This window comes from Habropoda laboriosa, unplaced genomic scaffold (genome assembly GCF_001263275.1).
Source record: "Habropoda laboriosa isolate 0110345459 unplaced genomic scaffold, ASM126327v1 scaffold128, whole genome shotgun sequence".
Lineage (NCBI taxonomy): Eukaryota > Metazoa > Arthropoda > Insecta > Hymenoptera > Apidae > Habropoda > Habropoda laboriosa.
The window spans coordinates 900,814-923,693 of NW_017100281.1; the positions used below are offsets into that span (position 1 = coordinate 900,814).

General features: G+C 37.1%; 1 protein-coding gene across 2 annotated transcripts in view; it reads left to right on the forward strand.

Moving 5' to 3' along the window:
- LOC108573626 (RUN and FYVE domain-containing protein 2) overlaps positions 1–15,070 on the forward strand; it is a 36,056-nt gene extending 20,986 nt beyond the window's left edge. For both annotated transcript variants that reach the window (XM_017936089.1, XM_017936090.1), the window contains one exon: positions 14,841–15,070. In XM_017936089.1, coding sequence (XP_017791578.1) covers positions 14,841–14,969 — 129 coding nt within the window. In that variant the 3' untranslated portion in view covers positions 14,970–15,070. The remainder of the gene's footprint in view (positions 1–14,840) is intronic.
- Positions 15,071–22,880: the final 7,810 nt, after the last annotated feature.

Consider the following 22,880-nt stretch of genomic DNA (forward strand, 5'->3'; position numbering starts at 1 on the left):
TATCTATTTCAACTTTCCGCGTTTCCGCATCTTGCCCTTGCTATCAAACTCTGACTATACTCCTTCCTACCTTTACACAAATACTTAGCCAGCATCCCTGTTCTTATATATCTATAGGTAATGTTGTGTACTTAGGGCCCTTTCTATTTGGTTATATTGCTCTTATTTTTGGATTTTCTCTACCCCTTTTTCTCTTAACTTCTTCTTAGCTTCTCAACCCTCAACTGACTGACCGCATCCTTCTTAAATACTCCCTCTTCTCTTTATGTTGTTGTTGTTGTCTGCGCTCGAACTTCCTGTTTTTCTGTTATATATTTTTTTAACAATTTCCTTACTTCTTTTTTCTTCACCTGTTCTTCAAACTTCGTCGCTTGTTGTCTTGTCTTAATTCGTACTTTATCTCTCTTTGAACTCTTCTAAAACTATGTAAATCCAGAGTACTTCTAAAACCTAGTATAGGAATCGACGGAAAAATTTTGAGAGACTCAACGAGAATCGAACCCGGGACCTTCGGCTTAGCAAGCCGAGGCTTTGCGCACTACGCCAACTACTCCCTCTGTATTCTCCCTTGTCGGTTTCCTATTTGGGTATGGAGACCCTGTTACTACACTAGTATCCATTCTCTTTCTCTCTCTATCGCCATATCTTCACATCATACATTAATAAACTTAACACTAACATATTAAACATGTACATTCTTAATCTAAAGTCATTCTTAAACTTCTTCTCTCCTATACTCTTCCACTTTCCTATACATTTCCTGCCATATTTCTGTTCCTTTGAAACATGAACTCTTTTATTACTCCCATCTCCTCTCCCTTCTATTTCCATTCAGACCTTCCTGCTTTGCCTCCAGCCTTTCTAAATAACACCACCTTCGTTTTCTTCACATTTAACGTTAGTTCCTTTATGTTAAAGTATTTCTCCAATCTCTTTATACCAGAGCCACGTCATCTGCGTACACCAGCGACTAAAACTTGTCCTTTCCTATTACCATTCCACCCACCTGACCCTTTCTTAACTCATCCTCCATGTCCGTTATGAATATCGCGAAGAGCGGCGAGCTCAGGGGGCATCTTCTTGAGTTCCTTTATTTGTTTTTATATTTTACCATTCGTGAGCTCGTATTCTTCAATGTTTGCTTCTATTGCTTATTCTCTTGCTTTCCCTGACTTCCTCTCATCCGACCCCCCTCCCAACAAATTCATAAAATGCTATTCCTCCATTTTTATTTTATTAGCTGACTCTTCTCTTTTTTCCCTCTCTTCATTTATATATCTCCATATCTGACCCTCCGTTTTCGCATTTTCTGTTTCTTCCTCCTTTCTCTTTTTCTTTCCTTTGCCCTCACATAGTTTCTGGAATTGTGCTCTCCTTACCAGATATCACTCCCTATTCACTTTGTCTGCTTTCCATTTCCTTTACCATTGTCCTACCTTCCCCTTCTTCTTACCATATTTCCTATCACACCAAAAACTTTTGCCCTATCTCTCTATTCTTTACTCTTATTCGTTTTCTTTCCATTGATTTTTTTATTGTTGTCTTAAGCTGCTCCTATTTTCCTTCTATATTCACTTTTTCAAACACTGTCTCTCATTGTAATCTTTGTACCTTCCTATACTCTCTCCACTCCAACATATTATTTCCTTTTCTATTTTCCTATTCCTTTCCACCCCCCGTTGCTATTACTTTCAATGGTTAGTGATCAGAGACTGTTCTATTGTCTATACAGAATTTTTCTATTTTCTCCCTGCCTGCTGTATTGACCAAGACACAGTCTATCACTGTTGTTCTTCTTCTTCCTATAAAAATATGCTCTCCTTTTTCATCTCTGGTTAAGTTTTTGTTAGCAACCTATAAGCCTCTTTCTTCCATCTACTGGAAAACAGTCTTTCTCCCTCTCTGTTCTTTATTATACCTTTTGACTTTCTTTTCCTTTTCTCTTCCTCTGTCTCTGCTATGTAAATATATCCATATCCTCCTATTCTTGCATTAATATCCCCACCAATAATTAGTATTTCATCTTCTGCCTCTCTTACTTCTTCTCTCATTGCTTTTATCACTCTATGCGTGCTTCCGTTGTTATACACTGCTCATACATTCCATATCTTGTTACTTGCTTCTGCATTTTTCGCTATTAACTTCTGTCCTACTGTATTCTTCTCTTGTCTCCCATCTTTCTCTCACTCCAGTAATTATACCTCTCACTTGCTTTTCTTTTTCCTTTTTCTCTTGTGGCTTCTTGACAGCTCCATTTCTTCCACATATTTTCTATTACTTCTATTCTCAGCCCTAACTCTTTTATTTCCTTTCTTATCCTTCTTTTTATTTTTTCTCTGCCTTCCTTTATTTCTTTCTTTAAGCTTTCCATTTTCTTAAGGACATAATCTGCCCAACAGATTTCTTCTTTGTCCTGCATCTTTTCTGTTTTTTTGCTTTGGCTCCCCTCTTCCTGCCTTTCATTTTCCTTTTCTTTTTGTAGTGTTCTTCTGGTATCGCTCTTCTTCTGTGGCTGTTCTCCTTCGTTCCCTTTATCACTTTCCTACTCTTACTCCTTTTCTTTATTCTATAGCTCTAATACTGTTCTGCTGCCAGATCTTTGTCTAATCTTCTTTTGATGGCCTTAGTCTCTTTTTCTTCTTATTCTTCAGTGTCCATGGTGTTCCCCATGGTTCCTTCTTTTCTTTATCTTTTTCGTCCTTTCTATGATCCTCTCTCCTTTCTATTTTTCTTCTGTTCTCAAGCTCTAGTATCTGTCTAACCTAGTGTCAATATGAACTTCCTAACCTCACTTTTCTAACCCTTTCCCGTGACGCCTTACCTTATTCCCTGCTTTCCCCCATCTGCTTCTTTCTCCACATATTCCTGTCTTATTAAGGCTTATTTATCCTACTGTTCAATTTATCTCTAATTTTCACATGTTCTCACAATTTGTTCCACTCACACACCATGCCACTCAATCAAATCAATATATAAATATAAATGATCACAATGAGTATCACGTATGTATTCATCTTTGCTCACAATGAAATCACATACGTGCACTATCACTCGATCCACACATACACACGTGGATGTGTGATTGTGTTTAGTGTATGTATGTACATTGCTATGCATATTCAAAGCCGGGCGCCCCGATAGAGACGTTGCTTGGCTCGCAAAGCACATTTAGACTTCGCTTTCTTCCGGCTTTTTTCCTTCCCTTTGTACGTCACCTCGTGTGGTTCCGGGGAAGACACGGGGTATTACTGATGGCTCGTAGAATGGGTTGGTAAGATATTGCATAATAACAAGCCAGAGTCGGGATATCCTAGTTACTTATTTTTCTCGGCGCGCGAGTATTACCATACTGTTTAATATAGAATAGGCTAGCCGAGCGTGTTGCCAGGACCGCGCAGGTGGACAAGAGCTGTCGGTCGATTGCTAACGTGTTTCACAAGCGCACGAACGGCGCGTGGCTTGCTCGAAAGCGGGCTTCCTGGAAAAACCGAAGCGAACGCAAGCTCACATACTTTGCACATGCAAAGCCATGCAAAACAATAACCCCTTCCCGCTACAAGCCACCACTTGCTGCCGCTAAGACGATAAATTTGTTGCTTCGTACAAATCTGTTGTTACACTGAATCCTGATGGAGTGGTTTTTTGAAAATCAGATATTTTTGTCCGAGATTGGACTAGATTTTGGAACATTGTGAAAAATCTCGGAAATATTTCTAAGATTGTTGGACAATTTTGTTGCACAAAATTAGGTTAAGTAGTTCCTAGTCGAATAGGATGTAGTAATTGTTAGGAAGAATTATCATGCACATTTTTGAGAAGTTTGATATTAATTTATATAGAAGGTGTTCAGCGTAACGGCTGTCACGATTTTTCAGACACTTCTGCTAGTGTGAGAAAAAAATACTTGAAATAAAAAATCAACAGTGCCCGATCGTCAATAGATTACAAAAATAAAAATTGTGAAAATACTATTTTTTCCACAAAAAAATCAGGGTCATCCTCATTTCTTTAAATGACACTGTATAACTTTTTCTATGTAGTATTGTAGGTGACATTGAGACAAATTCAATGCTATATGACAAAGGTACTTCTGCTTAATACCTTGTTGATAAAATTGTGTTTAATGTAACGATGGTCCTTATGAACGCGTAAGACAAACATTAACGTTATTCAGGAATACTTTATATCGTTGCGTGCAAACAGTAAACAGACTTGTCATAAATTCGACCTTTTGTCCATGCTACATTATCGTATTGTTATTCTAAATGTTTCTCGAATTTATTAGTTTTATACATGCGACGATTAAACAAGATTAATTGAGCACTTACTTGATGTCCAATAGCAGGTAATACGATTGCAACCATGCATATAAAGTCTGTCTACGGCAAGTCTTGTTTACAGTTTACATTCAGCGACAAAGCATTCTTGAATAACGTTAATGTTTGTTTTAAATACGATTTTTCAACAAGTTATTGAATAAAAGAGTACTTTGGTGGAGTTAAAGAACCGACAAATAGAGAGAATAGGTTTTAATGCGGTTTGTCCTAGTTATCTACACATAAAAAACCCGTGCCTTAGACGCGAGAGGACTGTTAGATTCAGGCCAGAAGCTGTGTATATGCAAACGGGAGCCTGTATTTAGGACTAGTGAGAATTTGTGGTTGGTCCGTCCCTCTGGTGGTCAAGCATAGGAAGTGTACCGCCACAGTACCTTTGTCTTATATCAACGAATTAGTCTCAGTGTCAACTATAATACAATACCGCGTAGAAAATATATATGGTGTCATTTAAAACGGTATTTCAAATTTTGTTAATATTTGCAATTTATTTTTCACATTAATTAATTAGAAAAGTAAATCCGTTATTGTAGACGAATTTCCCTAAAGTTTAGAGTCTACATTCTTAACCTCGCGTCATATTACTTTTGATATTTCATTTAAATCCAACTAATTTATGTGCAAAAATATATACATATGCCATGTTTGTAATTCATTTTCGGTTGATTGCATTAGCAGAAAAGTACAAAACAAAATAACCTCAATTTTTAGTGACCATCTTTTATTATGAAATATTAATTAAATGTAAATATCAGACGATTCGTCTCTTTTGTTCCTATAAAAAAAACTTCAATCCTATTGAATGCCTTTTTTTCAAATATCTCTTTTTAATGAATTTTTCATAGATATTTCACGAACGTGAAAACTCACGGTATTTAATAAACCTTTCTGATAAAGAACATTTCGATATGAAGACCACGGGGAGAAAATATAGACAAATTGGGGAACCACCTGTCAAATTCAAAGCTATGTCCCTATATAGTTTTGACAAGCCTGCTATTTATTGGATCAGTATTTAAACAAAATTTTAATCAGTATTTCAAATAAAACAACGTAATAATTAAAAATAACACAAACATAATAATTTGTCAGTATTTTAAATAGATGGCCAGTGTCTATAATAAAATATCCTAACCTAACCTAACCTAACCAAGAAATTAAATTTTATTGACCAAAGAACAAATTAATACCGGCCAAATAAACAAAATTGTACTGACAAAATTCGAATTAATACATATTACAATTAATTATTTATACTGACGAAAATATTCATTTTTACTGATTATTTATTTCAAAAAAATACTGACCAAATAGATACCTACAAGTTATGGCAATATGGGATTAGTTGAGAGCGTTTTGGAGTTTAAAATTGCTCCCCTATTAAGAACGGAAAATATGACTTATCTTATTTTTCCCTTGCGGTGTTCATATAAAATCGTTTTATAATCGACGCGAACAAAAAACTTTTTCTTCCATGATATTAAATCATTTAAATCGTCCTACTAACATTTTTCACGGCATTAAAAACAAATTTAAGTGGCTTCCTTCAACTAGGACACCCTGTATATTTTTCTCTTCATATTCGGACACAATAAGTGTATCAGAAGTCGTATCTTCCTTGCAACTATGGCAATATTTGAAAACTCGATAATAAATTCGATTGTTTTATTAATGAGTTTAAGATGTCTGCAGTTTTAGTATCAAAGTGACGATATGATACTAACTTTGGCGAAGAAATTTAAATCATGTAATACTTTTTGTACAAACATAATGGGCGTCCTAATAGTTACGAATAGCACTGTATATTCAAGTTTTTAACCGGAAAATAATTGCAAGCAGCAAGACACGTCCAATTAGGTTAACCATTCTCCGCGAAAAAAAGAGAAATTCTTTGCTCGTTCACGCGATCGCACGGAAAGTGACTGAGATATAATGTACCGTTCGTGGTACAAAGTTCAAATAACCAGACGATGGTGTTACCTTCACAGTTTACGTTGTATTGCAGCTCTCCATCTCTTCTTCTACATATATGTATATCTACCATTCTAGTACCTTAAAATTGATTCGTCGTTTTAAATGTGGATTTTAAGCTTGATCCGTTTATTATACTAAAAATCTGACTGTTTGATTCCACTCTGATAGAGACATTTGGATACTGTGTTTTATAGGTTAATAATTTATTAAGGCATTGTCTGTTCTTTGGATGAATTTATCACCGGATTATTCACATTAAAATTTAATCTTAAATTTTTTCATAACACTTCGTTAATTAATAATACTTGGAAGAATTATTTAATAATGCTTCGTTATTTTAGTATACTTGGAAGAATGATTTAATAATACGTCGTTTTCGTGCATTACTAATTTAATAAATTTAACAACATAACCTAAAAAATTTCTTCCTTTCTACTAAATTACAGTTCATACTATTGCTAAATAGGTGTGACAAAATTTATTTTTAATTTGTATTCATTTTCATAGTACAGGATTCGTTAGAAATCCGTTTTGAAATATTTTTAAAAGGACAGATTTCAGTAGAAATGTACGATTGGCAATGACTCGCGATTAAGACAAATTGAAACGTTTAATCAGGTTTGGTTCAATATTTAGATAATGTGTCGAGTGGTTTGTTAATGAAAAATTTGTTTTATTTATATGTTTAATTGTACAATAAACGCTTTGAACTAAGCTAAAAATTTATTTGTGGCAATATCAAGATGTAATAAGCGTGCAATATCTAACCCTTTACGGTCTAAGTGTACCTTCTAGGCATGTTTACTATCTAGCGTTGTGGTCCAAGTGTGCCTTCCAGGCACATACCTAATTAGATTAACGTTAACTATAGATTACGTTATATTTCGTTGTACAGAATCGCCTTCTACATTACAGCGTTTCTATTTTTCTCTTATAAAATATTACGTGTCGAACACGTACTATACACTGTCATTCATAAGTATTAGGACACCCTTTATATTCGTACAGAAACTATTAAGAGGGTACACATTCGCTTTCGCGGCCGCAAAAATAGGCAATATTTGTGATTTTTTTCGTAATAGAAAAATACAACGTGTAACTTTAATATTTTTATAGTGTGTTTACGAACTTTTATATTTTAAGTATACAAAATTTGGCTTAAAAAAAATCAGTACATTTAAAGTAATGGCGGTTTTGATAGAATGCCTGCAAAATGACGGTGAGCATGATTTCGTTTTTCAGGTCCACATGAAATGAAAAAGGAAATTACCCTTGTATTCAGAAATGTTTTCTTCATCGTGAGAATTTATAAATCATTTCTAATTGTTTTGTTAGATTGAAGTGTAAAAAAGTCGGAAAAAATGCAACATTTGTTTTCTTCGTTGTCGGATATCAACGATTCTAACGCAGACGATGAAGAAAATATGGTGCATATTGAACAATTGATTCGAAACTTTCGATTAACCCCTTGATTTATGATTATTTCTTTGCCGAATACGCATCTAGGCGTCAGTTACTTACGAGAAAAGCTACTGTGTTACAGATTAAGCACATTTGGAAAAGAAAATTAGAATTAAAATTCACTTTCATTTTGTCGCATCTTGGCCAGAATCTGTGCCACGTGTCTGACTCGTTGCTACAATGCAAAGGGGTTAATAGTGCGGACTGTCCATGCTCGATCATTCGTTAGTATCTTCTAACCCGAATCGGAAAGCTGATTTAATTCGGATGGAAAGTATCTATAAGTAGGTATCTATCACGGCGAAGATCAGATGAGTTCGAGGCTGGCTACGGATACGAAAGTCGAGATCACTGATCTACCGTAGATTTCGGTCGTAAGTCACGTTGATGGGACGTTCAATAATTAACTTCACGAGAAAATCGGTTATCGGGATGATATTATTCGGCCTCTTACTTCCCGGTAATAACCGACAACCAGCGTTGAACGAACGAACGGCTTGCCATCTTACTTAGGGGATTCAATTTAGATGTAAAATTTAGAGTGGTGATCGTGCCAGAACCGACCACTGCGCCCCTCTTTTCCCTTTTCAACCACGAATTCCACGTTATTATAATAGACCGTCGCTAATGGCTTGAAAATAAAGACCACCGGGTTAATGGACAAACCATGGATAATAGGAGGAGAGACGAAGTCGAACAGATCAGAGCGAAGTAAACATATAGGCGCCATAAACTTCTTTTCTCATTCATCTTCCCCCCTTTTTTATCTTACTGTTTACAAATCTATCGGTGCTTCTAATCGTGCGATGGATACGGGAGAGTAGGGGAATTACGAACAGCCGAGGAAAAAATTGAATAAAACAAAATATTACAAAGGTGTAACAACTGTTTTACAAACACGTATTATCTGTTTATACATTTTTATATATCAACTTTAACAAAATGTAAGAATAAAAGCAATTTTTAATAGAGAAACCAAACCGTTGCTGTTCGTGGTTTCCTGACCGTCGTGGGGTAATCACGAACGCTGCTTATTTTTTACAAAATTCACAGCCTGTAGATGTGCTCTAGGTAAGAATAAGTGATTATGCGATAGTAGGCAAGTGAAGAAACATCGTTTAGCGACAGTTTTACAATTTGATTAAAAGTCCCCTAACCGCTATTTCTTCTATTACCGTTATGCTATTACGGATGGGGTGGAACTTCTTCGAGTGTTGAAGAAATTGGAAAAGTATGAGCTGCGAAAGAAGGAAGATATTCGAACCATAGAATTGCAGAGAATATGAACAAAAGTGCGAAGGTTACGAGCAACTTCTGAAAGGTATGGGAAAAGATATAAAGGGAGAGAGCGTAGAAAGGAGATTAATTTTATGCGACACCTTCGATTTGACAATTTCTGTAAAAGAAATTGAAAAGCACCATGTACAGTGGATTCCGGTTAATTGGGACGCCGGTTAAGCGGGACCGCCGTTTATTTGGGACAGATACTGAAGAATATACATATGTGTTTATTTACTTATTTTTCATTACTTATTAATGTTATTTTATTACTTATTGTTAGCTTTGTTTGCATGCTTAAACACACATTTGAATTCAAGACCGAATATTACATACGTTTTTCAATATCTCGTTTACGTTCTTCAGATTTTTTCGGACAAATTAGTCCGGTCCCAATGTGCTCCAATTAACCAGAATCCACGGTACTATGAAATGCCCAAAAAAATGCAACGAAAACCTGCATTGAAGAAACATCACTTCGACTCAATTTTAGACGGTCATTATGCAGAGTGGACTAAATAAACTGTTACAAGTTATTTTCTCAGACAAACCACTACAGATGTCGACTTCATTTTTCCTTGAGATTAAGTGGGGCAGAGGACTAATATTTTAGAGTGTGACAAATTTTGTTAGCACGACTGCTAGGGATTCAAAGAGAGATCTCCTCATTTTTTTTTTAAATGGATGGGGGTATTGAATTTTCGTTACTCGGATAGCTCTTATCGAACTGAATAACATTTAGAGACTCGGATTTTTATGTATGTGGAATTAATGCTCTTGTAATACGTTGGAGGAAAAACTGTATGGAACATTATGGAAATAATTTTAAATAAAAATGTGTACAATCTTTATCGTTAATGGTTTTCCAGGTAGTTTATAGTAACGATGGCTTGCGCCCCTCGCAGAAGAGCCTAGTTCGTGTCTTTAGCTCTCTCCTTTATTGCCTTCTGCCTGCGTACTTCTAAGGGGCGAACATTTTATATTACAAATGTTTAATTTCAATGGAGTTGTGTTAATATATGAGCCGTTTACTTTGACAGTGGTCTAAGTCCATTTTAAAAAAAAGTCGAGATTTGATAAACATGAATTGCACGTAAAAGATGTTAAATCTTACCATGAAATATCATAGACCAGAATGTTTTAAAAACAAAACTTCTATATTCATAACCTCGGCTAAATATAAAGATACGAGTGATTTATTGCCTTACATTCCACCTGTGCACCACAATTATTTCAAAACTCTTTCTCAGGGTGTCAATGAAGGTGTTTTAAACTAACAAATTAAAAACCGTGAATATTCTTTTTATTTTTAATCTATAATGTTGTTTAAAGTTATATGCAACTTTGCTTCGCATAATTGCACGAATAAAAGATCAAAATTTTTGAAAATATAATGTAATTTTTTGGACAAACCTCGAAGTCTAAGCAATTAAATATGATTTAAGTCTGTGTAGTCGTGATAATTAATGGAAGACGTAAACGGCTATAATCCGGAGACAAGGTCACATCGGGTACACCTTTGCACGAACTTTTTTCCTTATTTCAGCGTACGGAATCCATCCCCGAAGTTACGTCCACATGTTTCAAAACACGCTGTATAGAATGCAGACGAAAAGAGCGGGAAAAAAGCTACGCATAACCAGATTGAGCGCACTTTTATTTGAAATTGACTCGAGGGACAATGGAGTCTGTACGTGGCGAACGAGGAAAAAAAAAGCTCCGTTTTCCACGTGCCAGCTTCAGGCGCAAGTTTGTAAAGTTTTTTTTTTTTTTTCAAACTTTCGCGGATCTAACGCGCAACTGTAAGTAGCGTTTCAGCAGCGCTCTTTCGATCCGACCGAGTAACCGTGCAATTCGGTGGAATTTTTTTTGTCCCCAACCATCTGCTTTGTCGGCTGGTCGAACGAAATATCGCGGAGTGCGAGCGGACTGAGAATCGTGTGATATATTACTTTAATCGAAAACTCTGTCGCGGTATGTGCAAGGGAAGTGGACGCGAAGTGGACGCGAAGTGATCCATTCTTTACTTCCGATGAAACTCGGAACACGAGATTGCAGTCATTTAGCTTGATGGAGCTCGATTTTGTTATCATATATTCGTTTGCTGCGCGAATATTCATTTGGATAATGTACACGAGAACGTTTCTCTGTGCAAACAAAGAGCAAAAATATTATTAAATCGTGTAATTTCGCTTTTACAGTATTCGAGGAATCGACGGTTTCGAGTAGGTCCCCTTCCCCCGGTTTTCTACTAACGTTAATTGTTGCTTTATAGAAACGTAAATATAATATTATTATGCTCCGCCGGGGGTAATGGAATTAAAATCGATATCCGTTTATTATCGATATTAATTTAGCTTTACAGCATTTCACGGTGAAATGTTTAAATGGAATTTGTCAACGGTGGAATTTCCAAGTATTACTATCTATTGTCCGAGATTTTTCTCGTTTCTTCGAAGGGAACGCAGAAATTCACGGTAACGAGAAGTTGGTTCGCTTATCCGGACTGCGGCAAATCGTACGTATATTAATTGGACCAGACGAATTATTCATAATTTGAAATACTGTTGTCTGTTCCGCATTAAGCAATTAATGTACAGGTCTGATTCTCAACTACCTTTGCGTGCCGGATGTTCTACTTTAGTAATTACGAACAATTAGAGAATTACTATCAGTTCCAGGAATTTCCTGAACGTTGAATTTCTCCACTTTTACTTTTACACCGCCGCCGCCTTTTGCGAACTACCGCCCCACGGAACGTCAATTATTTACAGTTCATTCATCGAAACTAATTAACAGTTTTTACGGGACTGGAAAAGTGAACTTATCGAACCTCACACACACGTTGATTTTCATGAAAATTATGTGGGAGGGGAAATATTAGACACGTATGTTTTTTTTTTGTCGCCAGTCGTCTATATCGAAGGGGTGAAAAATCCCCTGAAAGTTGAGCGTTCAGGACGTATTTTCTGGAATATCTCGAGAATTATGGGATTTGGAAAAAAAAATTTTTTTTTTTTTAAAGACCCCTCAACGTGGACGATTGCCGATAAAAAAAAAATAGATACGTGTCAAGTATTTTCTCGCGAAATATCTCCCGTATACGTAAGTTCATGAAAATCGACGTGTATGAGTCCGATCTGTTCCCTCGCAAGTTGTGGCCTGGTGATTCTCCCAATTTTTAAATTAACGGTGTGCCAAAGAAATGAAATATTCAAGTGACCTAACTTTGAAAATAACAGACACGTCGACCGTATTGTAAACTTCGAATAATCTGTTACCCTAACAGACACAATGCGAAATAACATTTTTTTCACTTTTTTCCAAAATAGTTTCTTCGCAGGTGAAGTAGCTGGGGCAATTTCAAGATGAAGTTTATTTTTTTAAAACGGAACGCTATAATTTTTTCTAATGTAGCACAATTCTTCGGTACGAATGAACAGAGGTTGAATCTTACATAGAAAAAGAGTGTTTTTTGATGATCGTGTAAGATTTATAGCAGGGGTGGCCAGCTACACTACGTTTGGAAGCAACATCTCAGGAAGGAATATTTTGGAATTATCTTTGATAACGAAACAGACAATGAGAAACTGAAAAATCAGTTCAATTTTTGAAAGTTTACCCACAGATCTTCCTTGAATGAAATAAAATAATTACTTTTGGACATTGATCAGTTTTAGTTTACCATATTTCATACGTACGTTTTATTTGCACAAGAGCCGCACCACTCGCCTTCGAGAGCCGCGCTATGGCCACCCCTGATTTATATACATCGTTCAAAATAAGAGTAACCTCGTTTCGCAGGTCTAGAACACCACTAGAACGTCCAAACTCCCACTTAACCGCCTACGTTTTTCTCCTTCTTACTCTCTGTCTATGCGCAGAACAGAGGAGAATCGGTCCGAGAACGAGGTTACTCTTATTTTGAACGATGTATAGTAAAATTTAGGTCCTCGTCTCAGATCAGTTTCAGAACTTGATCTCTCTTTCTATATTTATCTTTTTTACCGTATTACTTAATTTTCAGCTGATCATGATTGCTTGCTAACAGAATCGATCAAAGTGATCGACAGAGTGTTACAAAAACTTGGACAGTTAAAAATAAATCGATATGATATTATATTTATTTAGGTAGAATTAATTTGGTTATTTTTAAGTTTAACTGGAGACCGTTGATTTCAACTGCGAATTGAATTAGTTCGAGCAATCGATAATCCATTCCATCTTTTTCCTTTTTCTAGCAAATTTCTATATTTATACCGTCTAGTTTCTTTCATTTCTGTAAGTAATTTAACAATGGTATGAGAATTGCGGGGAAAGTGTTAAAGGAAGAAGTGCGTTTAAACACTTATTGCAATAATACGATCTTATCTGGAAGAATTGATTTATGTAGAAAAAATGTCACAGTTCCGTTTAAAAAGGTAATGCAATTATTTATTACACACGCGTCGTTACAGTGGCAGAAGTAATTGTATCATTTAAGCTTCTCCTTTGTTATTTTCTGCCTACTTTCGCTGGGGTAAATGGTACATCTTGCCCTCTTTCCCCAGAATCAACCTGTATCATATTTGATATATCATTAAGACCAACGGACTACAGTTTTTATTTTTTATTTTGTTTCTATTATATTTCCTATATAGGCGTTTTCTCCCGACGGCAACTTAATGACGTGGGAAAGGGTGTTCACCAAAAAACCCTTTGCGGTTCTATGTCGAGTCTGATTCGACGTAGAAATTTTTGCTTTCAGATGTCGTACAATGATAAATTATCAATTGTGAACGACAGTAAACCGTTTTTCCATGCATTGACACGTTCAGGGCGACAGCGAAATTCACGAAGCGCTCGCTAATGTCAGCGTTTCTTATCACCGAAGTGTGTATTATTATTAACACGTTGACTGCCACGCCAGATTTACATGTTGCTCTCAAAGTTTTCAGTATTCTAAGCATAATATTGTATTATGCTTTATTATTATTACTTTTTCTCTTTTTTTTTATTCAAAATAATGTCTAGTTAGCTATGACGTTCGAAATTTTTAGTTAACGATATTCATTTTATTTTCACTATTCTAAACATTAGATTATTGGATTATGGGTTTTATGGATTATTAAATAATTAATAAATTCTGATTTCAAACTGTAATCTTTATTATACATAAGGAAGGTTCGCTTTTCTACTTGCTAGCAAGGGCACCTGAAAATTGCCTGCGACCCCGCTTGGGACCGAAGGGCCTTTTGTCGCGTATCATAAACACTTAGGTCTAAGACTAAACAGATGTAGTAAAGCAAAACGGATTTCCTGGAACGCATACAGAAGGAACATATACGTCTTAGGAAGGCTTTAGATTTAATTTTTGTTATATTTATCTGGCTTATAAATCTAACACTGATGACTGCCGTGACCCCGTCGAGGAAACAATCTCCGGTCACAGGTGACCAACGTGGCAGTCAACGTGTTAATACTTAATTTTTCAGTGTGTAATCTTGAAAATGCGGCGATCCACCATCTACTCAATCCTTTTTGCCATCATTTCGAATGACCCATCGCAAACAAGAGCATCGATGCCCCACCGTCGGTCACACCGTCCTGAACCTGTTAGTATTCTACCGAAACTTCATATTTTACAACTAATGTTACGCTGAAATATTGAAACAAAGACGACCTATACACGGTATTTGCCCGACAGTGGCCAAACCAAGTGCTGACTAACCGGGCTATCCGGACCGCAAAGGGTTATCTTTCCTTTTCTGCTGTCTCATTAGTAATTGCTGCTAATATCCTCTGTTCCAGCATCACTGTCGGCACTGCGGCAAAATTTTCTGTAACGGTTGCAGCGACAATTCCATGCCTCTACCAAATTCAACGAAACCTGTCCGCGTCTGCGACGAATGTTACGTGTTCCTGGCTGGCCGATATTAATACATGTACCAGCTAGCAGCACCACGACCGTGTCTGATCCATCGAACAGAAGGTGAAAATTCTTCGTCTGCAACGGTGGCGAGCAACGAAGTTCAAGAGAAAAAGCGGAAATAATGAGAAGAAAGGAGATCTGTCTCGCACATATGTACACACACATACACTGATATACATGTACACACAGTGTCCCCGTAGACCGTCTTTTTTTTTCTTCTTTTTTGGGCATTCAACTTAATTCGAAGTCGTTTATTTTCAATTCGACGCACGTGATTGTCCAAAAAAAGAAAAAAAAAAGTAAAATCCATCAACACGATGCTGGTTCGTTTTACGTAGAAATTCCTTCTTTCAGCACAGTATCATCGCACGACATTTTGTTAAAGATTTGGCTCGACGTGCAGCATAGAACACGTACAAAGAAAGAATTGAACTGCTGTTTAAAGTAACATTTTTCTCATCCATTTTTTACGATATAATAAACCAAACTGGTGAATCTCGATCGTCGAATTTATACGCTATTAGCTACGTGAATAATCGAAGGACAAACGAATACGTTGCTATGTGATTTTGTTTCTCAAAGTTTAGATGTCCGTAGTAGATTTTGCGGAGGGCTGTTACGAAGAGACGCTTAACAAGTATTTTGTATTCATATTATTATATGTAAATCCGCCCCTTGGATTGATATTGTGAAAAATTCCCAAGATTTTCCTTCGAAACGCGTGCCTGTACAATGATATTTTTCAAATGTTCTGTAGCCTTGAGGAAAGATTTTATGCAAATAAAAGGCTGGTTTTATATTTGTCTTGTTGCACGTTCATTTCGTTCCTGTATACCAGGCATGGGCAACCTATCCTGGTTCTGGGGCCAAATTATCATTCTCCCTCCGAGTCAAGGGCCACACTAAATGGGTTTTCGCGTGTGTTTTTATGTATCGACATATTAATATCTTCGATGTAACTATGTTTGTAGCGTCAGTTATCTTATTAGAAGACGCACGTGTCAGAGACGACGCATTTAGCGGCATAGGCTTCTTGTAAAAGAACGTTGTATCGCCAACGAGCGGAACCTTAAAATCTGTCGTTGGGGAATAGGCTCGGCGGCGTAGAAACCGATGGCAAAGGACCCGACGTCCTGTTGCCGAACACAAAAAGGACCGGGTGCACGGGGCCAGTGACCGACGTCATCGATGCTTCGTAGCGCGTACAGAGAAATAAGGATTCGGAACAAAGGATCTCGTCACGAAGTGGGGAGAGTCTTGGGACTCTGGAAAGAGGACTGTGTCAAAAAGGCACGGCACTTACCCGAGAACCTTCGGTGAGAAAAGAATTCTAACATGTTTGATACAACTTTGGCTAAATATTAAATAAAAAGGGCTAGTATATTAAATAAAATTGTAAAATTAAATACGATACTAATCAGTACCTAGAGGGCAGAATTTAAAGACTTCACGGGGACGGATCGCGGGCACAACTAAAAGAAGTCGCGGGCCATATGTGGCCCGCGGGCAGCGAGTTGCCCATATGTGCTGTATACGGTGTAAAGTAATTGCTGAGTCCTGGCTTTCACTGATGATTCTACGTTTCCTGATCGGCGAATATGTATGTTAAAATAATTTTCCGTAAAATTGACCTTCAAATTTCTTTTTTATCATATCGTATTCTATCGTATATTCATTATTCGAAATTTGTGAGAATCATTAGACTTTGAATGCTGCTTTCAGTGTCTTCATTTCGGCATAATTTATTTGCTAAAAAGATTGTTCAGGTAAAGGTAAAATTTCATATGTTTTACATGGTCTTCTGGGCTCTATCTGGTCTTCCTCTTAGACAAATAAATAAATATAGTTTTCAACATCAGTTTAAATAAATCCTGACGAATATTATTTAGAACAGACAGCCCTGTACCGTCAGCAATGTATAAAGTATATAGCATCAACCCGCCAATTTTAATTGTTAAAAAAACATTTCCCTTGCACCAACCTAATATATTTATAAAATATTTCCCACCTCAACCGATCACCGAAACCAAACTCAATATCGCAAAGTACAGTGAAACTTTCCAACAAGATGTTCGAACAGTTCTAAATCACGCAAAAATACCATCGAGCGGGGAAAGAAGCGGATCTTTTTAATATACCTGACGCCTAGTCTGCGCTCTTCTTTTCACATCCTCGATTACCACTTGCCTTTCATTTCGGGCAAACGTTCGATCACAGGACTCGTGCAGTGCACAATTGTCCTCGCACGAAGAAGATTACTGCGACGCCCCGGTAAGAATTACTCCCGTCTAGCTTTCACGCAACGATCAGTCGGTAGAATCGAACGATGGCGAAGGAAAGACTGGAGAAGATACGTTGACCGGCAACTCGCGAAAGCGATAAAGCCTAGATATCGTTGGAAAGTTTCGTGAACGTAAAAAGAACTCGGCCGGCTTGAATCGCCATAATATCTCCATTCAGAGGCGTTAAAGAACGAATCGCGTTCGAGAGGAGTGACCGAGAGAGAAGCTTCCAGCCACGCGGAAACCGTGCCCGTAGAAAACGTCGACCATAATGTGCAATCTACCTGCCGAACGTAAATCTGTTTCTCAGCTGCATACACGCTCTCTCTAATCTTTGCGGGGGAGAACCGCACGCCATACCATCGACTTGCCGCCGCCGCCGTCACCGCCACTGCTGGAAAAGCAGTAAAACAGTCCCTGGCCACCTTCCACGGTGCTCTTATCCTTTCTAGACGTTAACAGTGCCTGCCACCACGAGATTGTGCGATGTATCTATACGTGTACAGCAGTATACGCGCGCGTGCACGTATAGGGGGTGTTCTGTCTTAATAAGTCCTGGTTTCGTTTACGAAGCTAACCGAATCATGAAATTCATCGACGAAATGTTTAATTTCATAGAGGGTGTCGAGTTGTTCTAATTGGTAATCTGGTGTATTATTGTTAGAAGTGTTATTCCGATTGATTAAATTCAGTATGGAAGAATTGACTTTTTTAAGGGGACGTACTATCTCGAGGCTTCTAGAAATAGGTCATTTTTGGGAATTTTTTTAGAGGTATCTAGCAAACGAAGAGTTTCAATTTTTTCGGAAGATGTAGATGTAACTTTCAGCTTTCTTCGTGAATTTTTAGAATGAAAAATGTTGCAACATGAAGGAGTTATTTTGAAACCTATTACTGGCCGCCATTGTCGGCGAGGATTGAAACGTCTGAAATAAAAGATTCCCTTTGTTTTATAAACGAAAGTGTAGCTTACGATTTTTGCGATATGTCAAATGTTTAATATTTTAGATATGATTAAAATTGATTTTATTTTTTGTGAAAAGAGGTTTTTCCTATTCAAACTGCCACCATTTCTATGATAATTACAATTTTTGTAATTTGTGATACATTTTTATTTTTCCAATAAAAAAGAATTTTTTACTTCAGACGTTGCAATCATTTCCAGAGATGGCGGCCAGCAAATGGGCAGCTTTCAGCATAGGATTTTGTAGGATGTAGTCTTTTGCTTTATTCCTCGGTGTGATAGTTCTATACCTCAGGACCAGACAGACGCAAGACCTCTATTGTAATCTTACAGCAGAACAAGGTAACATCACTGATTACACATAAAATAACACTGTATTAGGGCGATGCAAATATTATACAATGTCGTTTCGTTAACAGTTGAAATTGGCGGATTGACATCATGTATTAAAATTTTATCGGATAATCAATCTTTATGCAAAATAGTTAAGAAGAAGGAATTTGCAGTAGTGCGCGCGTATGGAGTACTGAAGAAATGCATAGTACAATTGTTTGGACATTATTATCTCATGTGACGAATAATTGGGATATCCGTGTAATTTTTTTACACAAGTTTACACTTGTAACTGTTCCAGGTAACTGTCACTTCTTCAAACACCTGAACAATTATTTAACAAATAAATTATTCAGAAATGAAGCCACTGTAAAAGGTAAGACACCGAAAGTTCAAAGAATTCTTTTTTTATAAATTTGGAATAATGAAACTAATTAATCGTTGGAAAAAGTGTACAGAGTCACGTGTAAATTATTCTCATTAAATATATTATTTTTTGAAGAAACACAATGTACTTAAATTTTCATCTCTAAAACGTCGCGTGGTTTCACACGCACCAACCTAATACTCGTAGTACTTCAAGCAATGAAATCTTTTTTATTCACCGTTTACCGCAAATAGGTCCTTATGGTTCCAATAAAGTAAAGAAAGAGAATAATTCAATTTTGAGAAATAAATAAATTTGGGTTAATCCGGCTCGAAGGTATAGAATTACAGTAATTATCGTGTTCATGCTATGTGTTAACGCTCGTTGTCGGATCTCAATGAGATACCTGGTCGAGCCTTGTAGAAATTGCACGTGATGTGCCGACTAGTGTTCAGTCTGTATTTCTCGAAGGACCACTCTTACGTATAAGAGACTATGTGAATTATATTATTCTTCGCCTGGTGTTCCCTTTACTATTGACTATTCTGAACTATTCTAAGACACGTTTACGCGTGGTTTTTAAGGTATCGGTGATGGCACTGATTGGTTGACAGGGGAATGGAAGTGGAAAACGGGGTGACAAAAATGCGAATGTTCAATTGGTGGATGGAATTTGTGGAAAGGTAGCGGGAAGGATTCGGAGCGGGGGTGACGAGCGACTTCTCACCCCTACGGGGAAAGGCCCAAGGTGACGTCAGCGCGATACCGTTGATCGGGTCACCGTGGCCGTCCGACTCTTGGGTTCCCTAAAGTTTATGACACGGTAATTTCTATTGAGATTTAACACTATGTACACACATTATCTCGCGTTAACCCCTTAACATATGACAACGTGTCAACAAAAATAGTTGTATTAGTAAGAAAAATGAATTGTAATCCTAATTTTCGTTTGAATTTGTAAGACTGAGGGATTGCTAAATGTAATTAATCTGTGACAGAATAGTTTTTGTTACCCGATACAGTACTAAAACAGAAAATGGCTGACGCTTAGATGCACAGTCAGAAAAGAAGTCATACGTTAAGGGGTTAATTACCAAGCAATCTACCACCGAAAGAAACGTTTTTTCAAATCGAACAGACCGAACAACGAAACCGTCTTATTTCCTTCTCACGGACCTTGAGCGATCCGTCTAAAATCGAGCACCCTATATACAGGTGTACGTATTTATATTCTATAGCTATGTAGGAGAGTTATCGGTGTCGTGTTACACGTGTGCTCGCGGTACTTGCTGGCTGGCTGCGGTAAGTTCTGAAGGGCGGTTCCGAGCCGCGGCCGTCCGTGTAGGCCAACTTGTCGGCTATCTACGACTTTCGAAAGCTCGTTAGCCACGACCATGCACGCTTAAACGGCCGCTAAATTGAAATCGATCCTTGCAGCTTTTGGCTTCGATCCCCGACCTGCCGCCTCGAGGATCCGACCGCGAGGACACACTCGTACCGAACCACGTGCCTTGCACCAATGTGCACGCGACAATCTTGTTAAACTGGTAACGCAAGCTCGTTGTTTTCGGAAGAGGATCGTTACACGGAGGGTTGCTCCAAGATTTCTCCAAGACCTTTTACTTCAAGTTTCGTGATACTATAGCTGCGAGACTGACACTTTTTCGCGCGACTATTTAACCCCTTGACGCTCTCATTTTTGTTAACCTGACGCGCCAAAAATGATCAATTTTATTTTTTTTTTTTAATTATTTCCTAGGCGTGTAGGAGGAAGTTTGCCGTTTACCTGCAGTGCTGTAACTTACATTTTTGCAATGGAGTAGAAAGGATAGCGCGATGTGAAAAGTGAAAGAAAATAATTAAACAGAATTGCATTTTTTGGAGGATCAGTTGTGCACGTGTTAAGGGGTTAAAGGGCATTTCCATTTGGAGACGTCATTTTTCGATGATTTTTAGGATAAGGATTTATCAGATAGTTATAAACCAGGGGATTCGAAATTTTTTATACACACTTGGTCGTGCTTCAGGAAAATACAGTGCAATTTTTATGTAATTATCTTAATTATTGTTTAAGTTTCTACTTATTTCCCGCAGTGTGCCATTTTGAACGGCTGCCACAATTCACGTTGTTGTATTCATTTGAAACAGAAAAAGTGTTGTTACCATCTCTACTAGCAGCCATATAAAGCAAAAATATCTTTTTTATCGTGGAAATTATAATTTCTTCAGGTGATAAAATAACACTACTGCAGACATTGACATAATTCTAGTACGGATGATAAACTGATATCTATTTCATACGTATGCGAAATTTGGAAGAGATTAGTTGACTCGTTACTGAGAAATCATGGCAGTCAGTTTGCAAAACACGGTTTCGAGAAAAACGCATAAAAACGCATTTTTTCAGATCATTATAATTTTGTCATCTCGTCGATTTCAGGTGTAGAATTTTAGCAACACATTTTCAAGGCGCCACACTTCCAGAAAATGCAATAAAAATGGATTTTCCTTCACCCCTCTAAATGGGAATACTCCCTCAACAAAGCCAAAGTTAGTCAGCTGCGCGATAAGAACCTAAGTGTTCGCGCTTCGATAAAAACTTACCTTGTACGATTTCGTTGGCAATGAATGCATGCACAGCAGGAGGTCGCGTTTCTCCTGCGAAATAAGTGAAAAAGCAGAGAACTAGAGGGGGAAACAAACACTTCGGGAGAATATTTTCGTCGCCTGTTAGGCGAGAAGTGTTTTAAATGTCGTTGAAAGTTTGACACGAAATGTCTCGGTCAAGTTTTACACGGTGAGGAAATTTATTTTTGCCGACTGGGAATTTTACCTTTTATCTAATTAACCAGTGCTGAACTCAAGTAAATATTTCATATTATAGGGAGGCTACTTAGTCGTTAAAGAGGTTCCGAAAGTATTTGCAAACTAATAGTTGTTCTCAATTAGGAGTTAAAAGGGGAAAGAAAATTATTTGCTGAATAATAGAATTAGTTCGATTCATTTAAGTCAAGTGAATGAAATTACAAATTCCGTTTATCAAATTCAAAGCTTTACATCGCACTGAAACCAGTGAAGTTTATCGTTCTCGCCTAATTCAGTTTTTTTCCTATGGTTACTTTTTATTACATTTTATTTTATTACATTAATTTTACTACATTTTAACTGATGCAATTAAAGTTGCGAGCGGTAGCGTAAGTATTATAAATTCTTTGTTCAGAAATCACTGTATCTGAAAACCTCCATTTTCGACTTGGAGATTTCTCCAAATTTTTTCAATAACTTACTCCGGTACAAAGATTGGGTTAGCATATGTATCGCAAATTTAAAGTTTACTAAATAGTATAGAATACGATTTCCAAATTCCTTGGTCAATTCTAACGCGTATGCAATAACACAGAATCAGAAGGAAATATTTACAAACGACTGATAGATAAGAGTGCCGTGACTGTGAAACATTTCACTTTCGATGAGCATCATTCGAAAAGTATTGCTTTGCAAGTCAATGAATATAGAAGTGAACGAATCGCCGTTCTTACCAAAATGACGAGTCAACGTACGTAAGATCATGCTAATAAAATAATGCCTCATGCATAACAGTAATAACGATAGCATGACGTGTTTAGCAACTCGTGGAACGCTGTGCCTAGATCGTGATTGTAATGCCTTCACATCAGCATGACCGACATGCGAAATGTTTAAAGTTCACGTTATTATGCCATAAGAGTTTTTTTTTCGGTTTCTTGCAGATCGTGAAAACTACAGGAAATCTGCGTAGATATAAATATACTTATGTTGCTTATTGATCGAGCGGATATTTTGGTCCTCGTGGTGAAGAAAATCGATATTTCTTTTTGCATTTTTGCGCTATTTACAGCCTGGAGAATATGTCTGTCAAAGGAATTTTCGAAATTGGAGAGATCTACGAGGGTTTAAATGACTCAAGACCATGCGAATGTTGGGAAATCTTTAA